This window comes from Trachemys scripta, chromosome 1 (genome assembly GCF_013100865.1).
Source record: "Trachemys scripta elegans isolate TJP31775 chromosome 1, CAS_Tse_1.0, whole genome shotgun sequence".
Classification (NCBI taxonomy): Eukaryota; Metazoa; Chordata; order Testudines; family Emydidae; genus Trachemys; species Trachemys scripta.
This window is the reverse complement of record NC_048298.1, coordinates 296289203-296305094: the sequence shown is the minus strand read 5'-3', so window position 1 is coordinate 296305094 and position 15892 is coordinate 296289203. Positions and strand designations below refer to the sequence as shown.

Sequence of the window (15892 nt, the reverse complement as noted above, 5' to 3'; positions counted from 1 at the left end):
GAGCGCCCGAGCGGCCGTGGGCCGCGGGTGGCAGGGCGCACGCCCTCCCAGGCTCTCAAACGGCTCGGGATCTCCCCCTCCCTCCCAGGCTCTCAAACGGCTCGGGATCTCCCCCTCCCTCCGAGGTTTGAGAATCAGCTGTTTCGTGCGCCCTGGCAGCAGCAGCGGAGGTGAGCTAGGGCGGCCGGGGCACATTTTTAGGGGCGGCATTCTGGCACCAGCCATGCCGCCCCTAAAAATGTGCCGCCCCAAGCGCCAGCTTGTTTTGCTGGTGCCTAGAGCCGGCTCTGCACTTCATGCAGCTTGCTGAAACGGTTTTAGTTAAATTGCACTCTGATGCATTTTAGTAAAGGAGGGAAAAAAGATTTCAGGTTCCAGATCCTCCAATGGTGTAAAATCAACAGAGCTCCATTAAATTCAGTGGAGCTATGCCAATTTACACCACTGAAGAAGCTGGCCATGAGGCAGCAATTCTGCTTAGTAAGTCCCACTTTCTATCTCTACCTTATCCCTCTTCCCACAGTTCCCTCTCACTCCAGAGATAAATACTTATTTTTGTTCGGAACAGAAATTATTTAAAATTAGGATATAAACATTGCGTGATAAGAATACATCCTTCAAGAAGGAAACAAAATACCACGAGCAACAACAAAATCTTCTGCCTTAAAGTGACCACAAAAATGCTAAATTGTCTCATTATATATTGCACTCAATGTCTATGGGCTTTACATGACAAAGGGGCTGTGCAGTTCAGAAGTATTTACAATTAAAAACTGCTTCTATCTGAACAGCAGAATGGAGGATAGAACTACTTGAGGATGTACTTTGTAGCTACTTTACACACCATTTTCAATTAAGGAATATAGTAAACTATTTGGACACCTTTTAATTTTTTTATGTTATTTAATTAGTCTGTATATTTGAATTACAAATATTCCTTTTTGGAACTACACTCTCTTTAAGTGTCTGAGAGAGATCTTTTTGGATACTAGGGGAAAGTGCTGAATCACACAAATGTGCTAGGGAGGAATTCCACGCTGGTACTTGCAATATGCAAATTCAGATATTTTTTCTTGTACTCATTTTGCTTTCATATATTTTCATTTTTAAACTGGAATCTAGATTCTCCCTCCCCCCCCGTTTTCTTTACATTTTTATCTAAATATTTTGAAACATATTAAATAGCCATAAATAATTAATATTAAACAGCGTCCCTGTCCCAACATTAAAGCATAGACAGGCCCAAGCCTTCTTAATCTATATCAGATTGATCCATATGCCACCTCTTTGTTAATCAATTTTATGGCAGGTTCAGAACAAATGAGCATTGATCTAAAGATAAAAATGAAAATTTCACACTAATCTAGATTAAACTGATATGACTGCACATACACATGTTTATAGTTCAAATTTGGAAGTTAATATTTGATTGTAAAGATTTTGAACTTAATGCTGAATCATCCAGCTTTAAACACGGACTATATTTCAAGACCCCTTAATTGTGATTGCAAGACTTATGAGCCCATCTGATTTACGTGCACAAAATGTGTCACTGCACCTGCAAATTGACCTTTGGGAAATGGACAAAGTTTGCAGGTGCAATTAAGGAGGTGTGTTGAAAATGTGGCCCAAGATATTGGGGGAAGGGAGTGCAGAGCATTGTGCACAAAAATATTTAATTGTATACTAGCAAAGCACTTTCACTTCCAGTGAAACCACACAGTAAGTTGGTCATTACCTGTGTCTGTTTTAGAAAATGTTGGCTCCAAAGAGGCATTTAAAGTATTTGATGGCAAACAGTTAAAAGATTACAAGACTAAAACAAGAATCTGCAGTCCTGAAATTACTTACATTAACCCACGGATGTTCGAGAACTTGCAAGGCTGAGAATCGCTGATCTACATCTACCTGAAGCATCATTGTGATAAGTTCCTGTGAAATGGAAGACAAGATCCCATTTAGAACACATTTTTATGAAGAAAAACAAAAGATTTAATTCAGTAAAGTGATCTTCAATTGATTGTAGTAAAGCACAGTGTTCAATGAGTGGGAGAATTATACAGGATGGAAATATACTAAGGTTATTTAAAAAAACTGTCAACTGCTGAACTGTAAATTGAACTTCTAAATCAACAGCTAAATAATGCATTGAAAAGCTAGAAGACCATAAGTGCTGAGTTAATTTTGTAGTCAGCAGTTTGTAGAGGAAAGAACTTCTCACATAATGTACAAAACAGATGGGAGCATGAAATCAGGTTAGTTGCCCATTTAGAAAATAGCCAATTTTCTCTAAAGATGATGCAGACTACTCTAGAATTTGGCTCTCTCTAGCTCCCAATATCAATAGCAAAGTGGATATTTTCAAAAAAATATTTCTAACTCTTAAAACCTTTGTTTTAATGTTTCAAATTCTTCTTTACTATTTTCCCCTCAGTTTCCTACCAGCATTTAATGCATTACTTCTCCCATCAGTGAGTGCATTCAATCTATAGAAAAGATAACAGTAATGGGATGCTAATATAAAGGGAAATCAGAAATGATAGACATCAATTATTTTCAATAATATATGGGAGCAGAATAGAAACTAATGATGTTATGCATCAAAATGGAAAATTTTAAAACAAACTAACTAGACAGAGTAGTTAGATAATGGAACGAGCTTGCCAAAGGAGCTGTGGAATTGTCATTAGAGATATTGAAGACTAGAACTGATTCTTAACAAATGAGCAATGTCTTACGCATGATGAAATCAAGCTTGCCACAATACAAAGGGAGGGATTAGAAGACTCCTACTAACACTTAATGCTTTCTTTCAGCTCCAAGTACTGTATCCTGCATGTTAATTTCACTAGTTTGAAAACTAAAATCCCAACTTCTACCCCTCCCATATTATTTCCAAAAACATAGTACAAAACAGTGGTATAGAAGAATCAAGAGTCAGTGTTTAATATGTCATTTTCAATCCTCACACCCCAGATGAAAACACTGACATTATTTTGTGATGAATTAGTGCTCATACTGAGAGCATATATTCATCCTATGATTATGTGTTGGTGTTCCCAAGCTTAAGGTAAGAAAAGGAAAGTGTTAGGGTGAAATCTATTGGTTATACACATGCCAACCCAAATGGACTGCAAATATGAAACCCCAATCAACTCCAATCTTACTGTAACTCAGAATGCCTAGGAACTCTGTAATTTCACCTCTTACAATAGTGCACCCAATGAGACTGCTCCAGAGAATTTGAACTCTTGGGCCAAATTCAACCCTGTTGTGCAAGTGTGTTTAATTGTGTTAGGGACTAATCCTGAAAGGTACTGTGCACCCACAGCTCTCTTACCTCCTCTCAGAATCAAGCTCTTCCTTATTACAGTAAAAGCTGTTTTATCCGGCATGTTGGGGGAATGGCAGGTGCCAGTAAGTGAAAAATGCTGGTTAACTAAGAGGGAGGGAGTTTGGATGCAGTAGGGTGCGGGGCTGGAGATTGGGGCGTGGCAAGGGTGCAGGGCGTGGGCTCTGGGAGGGAGTTTGGGTGCAGGAGGGGGCTCAAGGCAGGTGGTTGGGGCACAGGAGGGGGCTCGGGGTGCCAGATTGGGTGGGGGGGCTCCCCACAATAGGCAACCTGTCTTGGCTACCCGTAGGCAGAAGCACGGTAGGCGGCTCTGCGTGCTGCCTCTGCCCCACCCTGAGCGCTGGATCCGCAGCTCCCAGCCAGGACAAGTCGCCACTTGCGGGAGCTGCCTGAGGTGAGTGCCCCACAGATCTGGCACCCCGCACCTCCTACCGCACCCCCAACCTGCTTCCCCGAGCTGCCTTCCACACTCAAACTCCCTCCCAGAGCCCGTGCACTGCACCCCTTCGCGCACCCCAACCCCCTGCCAGCCCCGCACCGACTGGACTATAAACTGGACTTTCAATGAAGATCAAAAACGCCGGTTTATAGAGCTTTCCGGTTGGTGAAGTGCTGGATAAAACAGCTTTTACTATACTTGAAAGTTGCTTTAAAAAAAGAGGACTAAAAAAATGAACGGCTTGTAATGGATTGATAGAAAAAGTCAAAGTCTCATACATTGGCAACATTCAGGAGTTACAAGCAATGTTGAGCCTGGTTCTTTGACAGAAAGAGATATCAGGACAATCCTTTCATGTCATTAATCATGGGACATGTTTTCCTCAGATATTTAGTATTTATAATACAATTACACCTGGAGGTGCCAATTGGAATCCAGCTGCCATTGTGCTAGTCACTGTACAAACCCTTAGAAAGCACAGTCACTGCCCCAAGGATGGGCCTATTTATGATCCAAGTTACTGGAAGTTTTAACTGTTCAATAGGTGTTGAGAGGATGCTTAAAACTAGAGCTGGGCAAAATTTTTCAGACAAATAGTTTAGTCTCTGAAAACTGCAGTGTCAGGTCCATCCCAACTATCTGAATTCAGATTGATTTTGGCAAATAGATTCACCCCTCCCACCTAAAAGGGAAAAACGTTGAACAAGTTTTTAAATGTTTTATTTCAACATATTGTTTCAAAATGACATTTCATTTCAAAATTTAGCTAGATTTAATTACTAAAGAGTAAAAAACACCTGATAACAAAATGAAATGTTTCATTTGACCCAAAAACATTTCCATTTTGGGTCGACCCGAAACAAAATGATTTTTTCTGATTTTTTTGATTTAGCCACTCAACTGAAAAATCATTTATTCATTCGGCTTCGTTTTTTCATTCACTGCATAAGAGACAAATACTAACAAAATGCTGCCCAGGTCAGCTTACAGTCTAAGACACAGACAATTATCAGATAATAATGTTGTAGATGACACATATGTACTTCAGGGGAGTCTAGACCTAAAGCTTCTCAAATATAGGGACACAAAAGAACAGTAGTTTTACACTCTCTTTGCACACACAACATATATACAGGGCACCTTTGATAAAACAGAAGAGAACCAACTTTGTAAATCTACCTTTGCAGAATCAGAAACATTATCCCAGTATGGAGATGGGAAATCCACCTGGCCCATCAAAATCTGATCAAAAAGCACTTCCTGGTCATCTCCACATCTGTAAAGCAAACAAACACAAAACAAAACATAAGATTTATTTACAGATGTTGTTTTTATAAACTTTTAAAAAACAAGTAAAATGCTTTTAACTGTAGTTCACTAAGTTTGCCTTTTGGAACCAGTTCCTCTTCCCATGCCACATGGCCACAATTGTGGACTGTGAGGGCACTTGAGATGGAGCACAAGTGAGAAGGGGGAAAAAAAGAGTCTACTTGTAGGGCGACCTCTGTTAGCTCCCTCCACCTTTGGGATACACTTCCCTCTTTGTTTCTGAGCTTGCCTATCTTTAAGGGAAGACCCAGCCCTCCTTCTTTGCTTTAATGGAGAGGGGAGATTTGTGAGGGGAGGCTGTAAGTTTGCTTACAGGTGTAAATCTCTGTTGGAAGGCTTACATTTTGTTTACATTTTACTGCTTCCCGCTTACTGTGTTGGGGAGTAACTGGAGGAATCTGCTGATTTCATCATACATTATAAATGGTTGCCAAGGGCACCCAAAGCCTGGAATGGGTGCATTTGTTTTGCAAGGCAGATTACATCAAAATAAATAGAATGAGAAGAGACTGGGGTTTTTACAGTAACACAATGGAGATTTATGAAGTTTGTATAAATTAACAGGTAGAGCATGGAAAAAAATAACCCAACATTGCAAGCAAAGATTCCCCTCCACCCCCACAGCAGACCTCTTAGTGCAGGACAGGCACATGGACCATTCACAGCATAGAGGTGCATTGTTAAGAGTTGGATAAAAGATCATAGCCCATACCCACGGAATGGAGGAAAGCCACACAGCAGGATGTAAGTAATCACACCAGCTGCCCAGATGTCCACCTTCAGGCCATATCTAAAAGTGTTAGAAGTATTATAATTAGAGATACCAAGCCTGTATGAACTACAGTACACAACTGAAAGACAACAATGTCAGTGCACAAATTCTTATGAAATGGTCTGAGCTGAATTTTATCTATACTGTACACCAATATCTGCTTTCAAATCCAAGGCAGATGTTTACAATTTAAAGCTACATTGGATTAGAATGTCTGAACACAGATGATAAAGTGTACTGGTTTCTTGGATGAGAGTAGGGCTCGTTTGACCTCTCCTGACAGGAAGCCTGCACAGGTGCTATGGGTCACTCACCCCAGTGGGGGTTTGCTCTACACAATAGACCCTAAGGAAAAGGACAGTAGAGGACAAAGGAAGAGCACAGAAAACAACAGTTAGCAGTCACTGAGGGCAGTTTTTTTGTTACTTTTACCCCAGGGTTAAAAGAAATGGTTAGTTACTGCCTCAGTGCTAATTTGAGGACTTTCTACTTTGAAGTTAAAAACTGCCGTGGTAACCCCTAATAAAAGGTAGGAAAAAAAGCCTAAATTAAAAGAGTTATAACTGATATATTGGCAAGGACATATTCCACCTTGCACACTTAAATGAACCTTTACTGCAAATAGTTTACCCAGCTTCTGCAATGATTTCTGGAGCTACATATGTAGGGGTCCCACAGACTGTGTAAAGAGGTCCATCCACTATTGTTGCCAGCCCAAAGTCTCCCAGCTTCAGAGACTTGCTTCCATCTTGGTGTTCATAAACCTAAACCAGAAATAAAATCCAAAGGATCAGCAAGGTTCTATGTAAATGGACTCATGAACAATTTGCTAACTTCCTGACTTACTCCTTTCAGTTGAGTATGCTTTCAGATTCTCTCCTTCACTTCCCAAAATACAGATGAGCGCACATTTAAAAAAAAATCACAGTGATTAGGAGGGTTTGATTCATATATGGTCTCTCTTCTAAAAAAATAAACATACCCAGTGTAACTGGCTAAGTATGCTGGATCCCCCTTTAGTGGCTGATCATCAAAGAGCACAAAATCTTTCTCTTGTTAAAAACTAAAGTATAGTAGCGTAGTAGAGGCCTGTGCTTTTGACGTTGAAGTTCCTGGGTTAAATCACCACTGAGTCTGACAACCGTGGTAGCTTATTAAAATTAATACACAAAAGAAAGGCTTGTACAGGGATTTGAACTTCTGAGCGAAAGGAGTAACTCCATTAGTTGACAGCAGTAGTAGGCTTTTATTCTCCCAATGGACGAGCCACTAGAGAGGTCACAACACACTTACTTCACTAAGCACTTATGCTCACTTTTGAGCGCTCACAAAACACTAAAGGTGGAATTTTCAAAAGTGCTCAGTGTTAGCGCAACTCTTCTTCCATTGAAGTCAATGGTATAACTCTCACTGACATCAATGGAAACAGAGTTAGGCCAATACTGAGTGCTCTTGAAAACCCTTCCCTAAATTATGATCTCTTCAGCAGTGAAAAGCTACTTGCAATTTTTTTGTTTTCTTTTTAATCAGTGCAAGAGGAGACTTTATATTCTAGAAGCAGTCAGTACATAAAGATAGCAGCCACAATAGGAAAATTCCAAATTCCATTGCTTCCCCAGTGCCTAAACACTGACAAATATTCAAATATCAAAACAAATAGTCAAAATAAATTTATCAAAATAAAATGTTAACTAGCGAATCATCACTTAAGGCAGTAGTTGATCGGGGCTCTCTCTTCCAGTTTTTATGTTGATTTATGGTGAAATTTAGTGCAGTTTAATCTAACAACATTTTAAAAAATGTGTTTGGTCTACAAGCGTAATCTCATGTGTACCACCACCTTGAACAGCCACTGCCACAACAAAAGCCTCACTGAATTACAAATTCCTGCAAAAGAAACTTCTTAGATTTCCTTAAGAAATGGGCAGTGAACTCAACAGAGACTCTTCATCTGCTCACTTAGTGCAAAAGTTTTTACTAGAAGACCCATTCCTCATCAACTGAAACAGTTTGCTAGAGATCCATCAAAAACAACTGTAACTAGCCATCCTATGAAGAGAATTTTTTCTTCATTTGCTGTACAACCTTCCATAGAAAGATTAAGAAACCTTCTCGCCACTCTTCTGTATTGTAGGGTTATACAACATATTATATCAGGTCTTCTATATTATGAGGGGAGATTCAGTATTCACAGAAATCCTCTGTTCCTCTGATTGTTTTTAATAAGTGCATGAAACTGGATCTTGTTATGTGAGAGGACCAACAATCTGAAATGGATTCACTCTTCTCTGTTATTAAGCCAGCAAAAAATGGGCATAAAGACCATTAAAAATGTAATTTCAGCTTTATTAAAAACACCGATTGTTAAATACATCTGGTTCCTGAAATGAAGTGTTTGCTGAAATGGGAGCAATAAATCTAATTTCAACCACAGTTTTAATTAAAGACTGGCAACTAGAAACTTTAAATAGACACTTGGTGGAAAATGTAAAGAAGTGATTTAGAGATCAGTGGCTGAAGCACTGTAACTAGTATTCATCCTTAATGCAATTGCCTTTTATTGTGGAAAATGCCTTCACCTAGTTTGGTTAATCTAGTGTATGTTTACAGATTAATTTCACTAGTCACACTGGTGATGTGAATGAACCATAATCAGAGCAATTAATTACAGAAAAGAGCTCTTAAGTCATTGAATCCGTTCCTCTGCCAATGCGGAATTGTGCAGTATGGTATATTTTCTAGGGTTTTGTCAGTCCGTTTCCAGGAATGAGGCTTCTACTACTTCCTTGAGAGACTATTTCAGCTGATTTTCTAGTAACGCTAGAAAAGAATAGTTTTCCCCCACCCTGTTATAACTCTATTTAGCGCTCTCTATAAAAGTGCTCCTAATGTGAAGAAGTGGTACGTTAATTGCCAGTCAAGGCGCAAGGAATGTGAATGATAATTTAATGCTCATCTCATTCAGAACAAACACTATACATGTTCTACTGCATTTAAACACTGAAGGGCAATTAGAGAGATGGGGATTAGTGCAAATTACCCACTATGTAGTGCTTTCACTGTTTTAACTAAGCAATAAAACTGGGTAATTGTACAACACTAATTGAATGCAGAAACACATAATTGTGTGCCACCATATGTATCCTATTACTACAAAGACTGTCAGTATTTTCTAAGCTGCTCTTGTGATCACTGCAGATGGCAACAGTCAGAGAAGTTGTTCTCTAGGGTTTATTATATGGCTATAAAAACATCCCATGATTTCACAAAATAAACGTGTTAAATAGCAGCAATTATAAAAATGTTCCAATTAAAACACGGAAGGCATGTCCTCCAGAGAACAGAGCAAGTGGATGCATAGGTACAGAATTACAGACTTTAAGCACATTGAAAGCTCATGGAGATTTTTCTGCTAAAATGGATAATAAACATAACAATACTTACCATTTGTATAGAAATTACCAACTTCAAAGTGTTTATAAAATGTTAAGAAACTAATCCTCATCGTACACCTGTGACAAATAAATATCATCCCATTTTACAGATCAGGCAATTGAGGCAGAAAGGTTAAGACATTCCTAAGGCCACAGAGAGTTACTGTCAGAGACAGGATTAGAATTCAGAAACTCTTAGCTCTGAGTACTGTGCTAAAGACCATAATCTCCCTCTCTATCAAAGCCTAGATGAACTTTAGAGCAGTAATGTAGTCAATGGATCAAATGCTGACTTTCTTACAGTGCGAGATCACCTGACGTCATGGCAATCTATTATGTTACAACATGTTTAGTCAGGCTTTTGACACAGTCCCACATGACATTCTCATAAGCAAACTATGGAAATGTGGTCTAAATGCAATTACTATAAGATGGGTGTACAACTGGTTTGAAAAGCCCTATTCAGACTAGTTATCAGTGGTCTGCTGTCAAACTGGGAGGGCATATTAATTGTTTCCTGCAGGAGTCAGTCCTGGGTCCAATACTAGTCAACATTTTATCTACTAATTTGGATAACAGAGTGGAGAATATGTTTATAAAATTTATGGATGACACCAAATCGAGAGGGGTTGCAAGCTCCTTGGAGGACGGCACTGGGATTCAAAGTGACCTTGACAAATTGGAGAATTGGTCTGAAATCAAGAGGATGAAATTCAATAAAGCTAAGTACTTCACTTAGGAAGGAAATATTACATGCACCGCTACAAAATGGGGAATAACTGGCTAGGTGGTAGTACTGCTGAAAAGGATGTCAGGGTTATAGTGAATACAAAATTGAATATGAGCAAATAATTTGATACCATTGTGAAAAAGACAAATACCATTCTCGGGTGCATTAACAGGAGTGTCATATGTAAGACATGTAATTATTCTGTTATACTAGGCACTGGTGAGGCCTGAGCTGATGTGTGTCCAGTTTTAGGCCCCAGATTTTCAGAAAGATGGGGACAAATTGGAGAGTTCAGAGCAAAAAAAAAAAAAAAGGGTTTAGAAAACCAGATCTATAAGGAAAGATTAAATAATTAATCTTGAGAAAAGAAGGCTGAGAGGGCATCTGATAGCAGTCTTCAAATATGTTAAGGACTGTTTTAAACAGGCTGATGATCAGTTGTTCTCCATGTCGACTGAAAGTAGAACAAGAAGTAATGGGCTTAATCTACAGCAAGGGAGATTTAGGTTAGATATTAGGAAAAACGTTCTAACTATAAGGATAATTAAGTTCTGGAATAGGCTTCCAAGGGCAGTTGTGGAATCCCCACCATTGGAGGATTTTAAGAACAGGTTGGACAGGATACACTTTGGTAATGCCTCAGTGTAGGAGGCTGGACTAGATGGCCTCTCAAGGTCCATTCCATCCCTACAATTCTATGTTTTGTGATATATGTGGAGTTAAGTGCTGAGACAACACATTTGATGTCAATATGTACCAACAAACTAGAGACCTGACTTTCATGTACGCTAATACCCCATTACACTGCCAGAGCAGAGTAAAGGGGCCTTAGGGCTGGTCTACACTAGGGGGGGGATTGATCTAAGATACGCAACTTCAGCTACGCGAATAGCGTAGCTGAAGTCGAAGTATCTAAGATCGAATTACCTGGGGGTCCACATGGTGCGGGATCGATGGCCGCGGCTCCCCCGTCGACTGTGCTACCGTCAGTCACTCCAGTGGAGTTCCGGAGTCGATGGGGAGCGCGTTCGGGGATCGATATATCGCGTCTTAACGAGACGCGATATATCAATCCCCGACACATCCATTACTACCCGCCGATCTGGCAGGTAGTGAAGACATACCCTTAGTGTAAATGAGAATCAGATCCTTTATATTTATCAGATGAGTGCTGCCTAATTTATCATACCAAGCACCAAGGGGAACACACGTTTCCTGTGCTCCCCCATATACCTGATAAGTTCTATGGAAGTGCCCCCATGCCCTTTTATAGTTCTTTTCTTTTACATCAGTGGAGCGGAAGTAGTTTTAATATGCAAGTGCTTGTTTTGAAAGTTATGGTCTTTGTGAAAAGTTTAGTGCCTTCTAGCCATTGTTTAGTATCAACAGCAGCATATGACCTTTGTGTTCGCTGGACTGTAAAATACACTTGAACAATTTGAATAAAGTGAAGAACAACATGATTACTCACGATAGGCCAGTGGGTATTACCAACAAGGGAATAATGAGGGTGGAAGCAGAAAGACATTAAAAAAGCTTCAGGCTACTGCTGTCAAACTTTAGGAATTTAAGAAGTTTGAATACAAAAGCATGGTAGGTCTTTTTCCATGAAATCTTCCTGCACATTCCAAGACACAGCATTAATGAATCCTGACATGTGATTGCTATAACTTATGCATGCAGCAGTCTATGAACACTGGCATTAAGACTGCTATAGGGGTGTACATGTTCATGTCTAATGAGAGCCCTGGCCTACATGGTTTTAGCATTTTCTGAAAAACTAGGCCAAGAATGGCTAGAACTATACAGACAGCTGTCACTGTGTTCTGAATTGTACAAACCCAATTCTCTGCAAGTGTGTTAAGATTTACCTGAACCATCTTTCCCATAACAACTTTCCATTGCCAAACAATATTAAACACAGAAGATGATGGCAGAGAGTGCAAAGCTGAGAACTTATGTTCTTTACAATCTAAATTATGTTATTGCTGTAAAACACACAGTCAGTTTTGGGTGCCTTGATACTGAAAATTCTCTGCAAGTTAGAATAAATTCAGAGAGCAAACACAAAAATGATTAAGGGACTTAAGGGAGAGATTAATTTACTGGCAAAGACTGAACTAAAGATGACAGTGGACACAATAACGGTCAAGAAATATGTAGACTCCAAGGAGAGAGAGAATTCGTTTAAGGTGTTTTTTCAGTGACTTCAATGGGAGTTGGACTGGGCCCTCAGAAGAAAATCAATGACATTAAAATAGAAAAAGAAAGGTTTAGACTGTCTAACAAGGAAAGTGTTCTAACAGAAAGATCTATTAGACTGTTATATGGTTAGAGCAGTCAGAGATGGACTTCGGGGTTCTATTCCTGGATCTGCCACTGAAACACTACATGCTTTTGGCTCAGATCATGTAATCTCAGTTTGTATGTCTGTAAATTGAAATACTGCTATTAATCTCCTGTGTAGGGGGGTTGGGTAGCTTGGTACTATGTAAAGGTGCAAAGTATTTATTCCAAGGAAAGTGCCTAAAACCCTATTGCATGAAATATTTGTAGTTAGACTGAAAACACACTGAAAAATTCACTGTATGGAATAATCCTGCACTAGTGTCCTAGGACAAAGACTTGCTAAAGACAGACTGTTTAACTTCTAGGAGCCTGACACGTCTATATTCTTTGTGACTGCTGTTTGGTTTTAAAGACCTTTTGATGATGAAAAGATTAGCATGTGAGAGAAAGTAAGTTAAAAGGCTAATGGCATAGACTATTTCATTGAGAGCACAGGTACACTTTCAATCACTCCCAAGTTAGCAGTAACAATACAGTAAGTAGAGCTTTCACTTACCAGTAGATTCTCAGGTTTGATATCCCTGTGAACAATGTTCAAGCTATGGAGGTATTTGATGGCACTGGCCAGATTGTACAGCATCCCACTGGCATCCCGCTCTGTGTATTTGTTAGTGGAGGTAATGGCATCAAAAAGGTCTCCTCCCTGGAACAGAATAACCATGGCACATTAACAACTTCCTGTTGTACACAGACAGCACGGCTTAATAATCTTTTTGGAAAATGAATAGCAGCACTGTGCCACTTTGTGAGGGCCCCACAGAGGTCCTTCCTACCTACAAAGGCCTTGTGTTGTGGTATCATTCCTCCCAGGGACAGAAGGCAGGGCATACCTCCCATTCAGAGCTGGTCAACACTGCTCAGTGTGTCAGCTAATGGAGCTGAAAGTTGTGGATTGAGGAAAATATTAAGCAACCCATTCCTCTCCCGTAGCCAAGCATGCTGCTTCGGTGACATTTCCAGCACTGCCAACCTGTTTCCTTAGCACCTACATTGCAAACCTGCTGCTTACCAGCATATTCAGCTGTCACTGTGCTGGGTACCAATCCTTGCTGCCATTTATTATAATTACAAATAACCAACATTCAAAACCATATCCACAATCTCAGTTAAATCTAAAATGATATGGATATTTAGAATTAAAGATGAAATTATTTCCCATAATGTATCTATCTACCCAGCATATATACAATGCATTAAAAGAATCTGTTTCCACCTCTCAGAAATCTTTAAAAACATTAACTTCAGAGACCACTCTCCCTTTTAGAATGTGTCAAGTATTCTAGGTTTTCTACTTCCTGATGTTAACACTGGGGTCCCCCAACAGAAAATATGATACACTATTATGCTCGAAGGCATTTGATGAGTTAACATTGTAGTCTTACTGCACTGGAGACAATCTTAGGGTACGTCTTACCTCCGGGTTCGGTGGTAAACAATCGATCTTCTGGGTCTTGTCTAGACGCGATAAATCGATCCCGGAAGTGCTCGCCGTCGACACCGGTACTCCTGCTCCGCGAGAGGAGTAGGCGGAGTTGACGGGGGAGCCTGCCTGCCGCGTGTGGACCCGCGGAAAGTACCTTGTAGTTCGAACTAAGATACTTTGAATTCAGCCATGTTATTCACGTAGCTGAAGTTGCGTATCTTAGTTCGAACTGGGGAGTTAGTGTGGACCAGCCCTATGTCACTTCCCAGTTCACTAAAAGTATTTAACTCTGTTGCAATCACCCATGCCTCTCTCTGTGTTCCTTCCTACACATTAACATGACACGGTGCCAGAGCTGGCTGGATGCCACTGCCAGGGAGGGGAAACAAAAGGAAAGGAATGAAGGAAAGAAGAGAAAGTAAGTGAAACTCCTCTGAAGTGAGGAGAGGGTTTATTTTTTCCATTTTCAAGCAGCTACTAAATCAGACTGTATTACCAGCAGTGAGCTAAAAGAGAGAAAAAATATTAAACTGATTGAGAATGGCCAAGAGAGCAGGAGAAACCCCAGTTCAATGAAGAGTGTAAGGCAGGGTGAGAAAAATAAAAGGTTGCTTTGAAGAAGAACTGGACCACAGGCCAAAAACAGAGCAGCTCCATCAAGGAAGCCTAGATCCCACGGAAACAGAAAAGGAGAGGACAGAGTCTGCAAAAACAGTGAGAAAAATCAAGCTGCCTAGCAGGGACAGTAGCAACAGAAAGAAGAAAAAATTAATAAAAGCAGAGTGTTCTTAGAGGAACAAAAGTTATTTTCCCAGGGCAATGGAGAAAATATTTCCCATAATCCCAACATTGCCAACTCTCATGATTTTATCCTATGTTTCATTCTATTAGGTATTTTTCCTTAAGCCCCAGGGCCTGAATCATGCAAATCTCAGTTTTCATTGGGGAAAAGAAAAAAGAAAAAAAGTCAGTTTCTGGCCTTTGTGGTTACAGAGAAAAGCTAGAAAACATGGCTGCTAGAGGCTCAAAAAGCAGAAGAAAAATAAAGAGAACCAAAATATTTGAAAATAAAAAAATTAAACCCATCATGATTGTTTAGCCAATCTGATGGTTGTTGGCATCCAACTCAACATTCTTGTACTATTGTGTTTTGACACTGGTATAATTCCTATAGAAAGCATTAATTTCACTGATTATAATCAGTGTAGCCAAAATGCATAAACTCTGTTGAGCAGTTTCATGTTGCATCAGAACTTGTCAATTATGCCAATAAATACCAAGTACACCTTTTTTATATACAATATGGGGGAAGAGGCATAGGACATATTGGATTTAGGTCAAGATAAAAAGAATGGTATATGAAACACTGAAAAATCTATGTGACACATATTTTATTAGGAAATCTGAGTAACTACCACAGAGCAAGATAGGGAAACAGAAGGATGCAAACTGTAATAAAATGAGGTTCTACAAAAAGCTCACAAACAAAGGCAGAAAACTTGAGCAATTCTGAAAAAAGAATTTGGAGACAGGTGGGTATAGGATGCCCCTCATTTCTTGAAAATGAACCTGATAAGAAGGTGAAGTCCGAAAAAATCTGAGAAGGGTACACTGTCCAGCACTGTGAAGACCTCCAAAGTAGGGGTAGATGTTGCACAAAAGAAAAGAAAAGAAAAGAACAAGAGAAAGAGGTCAGATTGATAATGAACATGGCTATACAGCTAGTGTCTGATTGTGGGCAACATGAAGACAAAGTTTCAGCACCTTTGCCACCAGTCCAGTAGAAAACATCTTGCTGAAAATTATAATAGCTCAGCAGAGGATTCAGCAGCACAATTAAGAAAACTGCAAGCTGCAAAGATAAGAGGACGTGTGGTAAATGAAAGCAAAGTTAGCTCATTCCAGAATGCTAATTAGAGTTGTCCAGCACAGATTTATTCCCAATTTGGGTTTTAAAAGTCCAGCTCACTAGAGTGTTTGAAGACAGTCATTGACAAATCTAGACCATACAGATCTTCTGTACTATCTGATGACACTGATCAAGACTCTTTGAATCAACCACTC

At 39.7% G+C, this 15892-nt stretch overlaps 1 protein-coding gene across 3 annotated transcripts in view; it reads right to left on the bottom strand.

Annotated features, from left to right (window-relative positions):
- DCLK1 (doublecortin like kinase 1) overlaps positions 1-15892 on the bottom strand; it is a 348042-nt gene that overhangs the window by 25293 nt on the left and 306857 nt on the right. For all 3 annotated transcript variants that reach the window (XM_034758612.1, XM_034758613.1, XM_034758614.1), the window contains 5 exons: positions 12902-13048; positions 6523-6656; positions 5833-5910; positions 4971-5067; positions 1852-1932 (listed from right to left, as the gene is read on the bottom strand). In XM_034758612.1, the coding sequence (XP_034614503.1) occupies positions 1852-1932; positions 4971-5067; positions 5833-5910; positions 6523-6656; positions 12902-13048 (537 nt within the window). The remainder of the gene's footprint in view (positions 1-1851; positions 1933-4970; positions 5068-5832; positions 5911-6522; positions 6657-12901; positions 13049-15892) is intronic.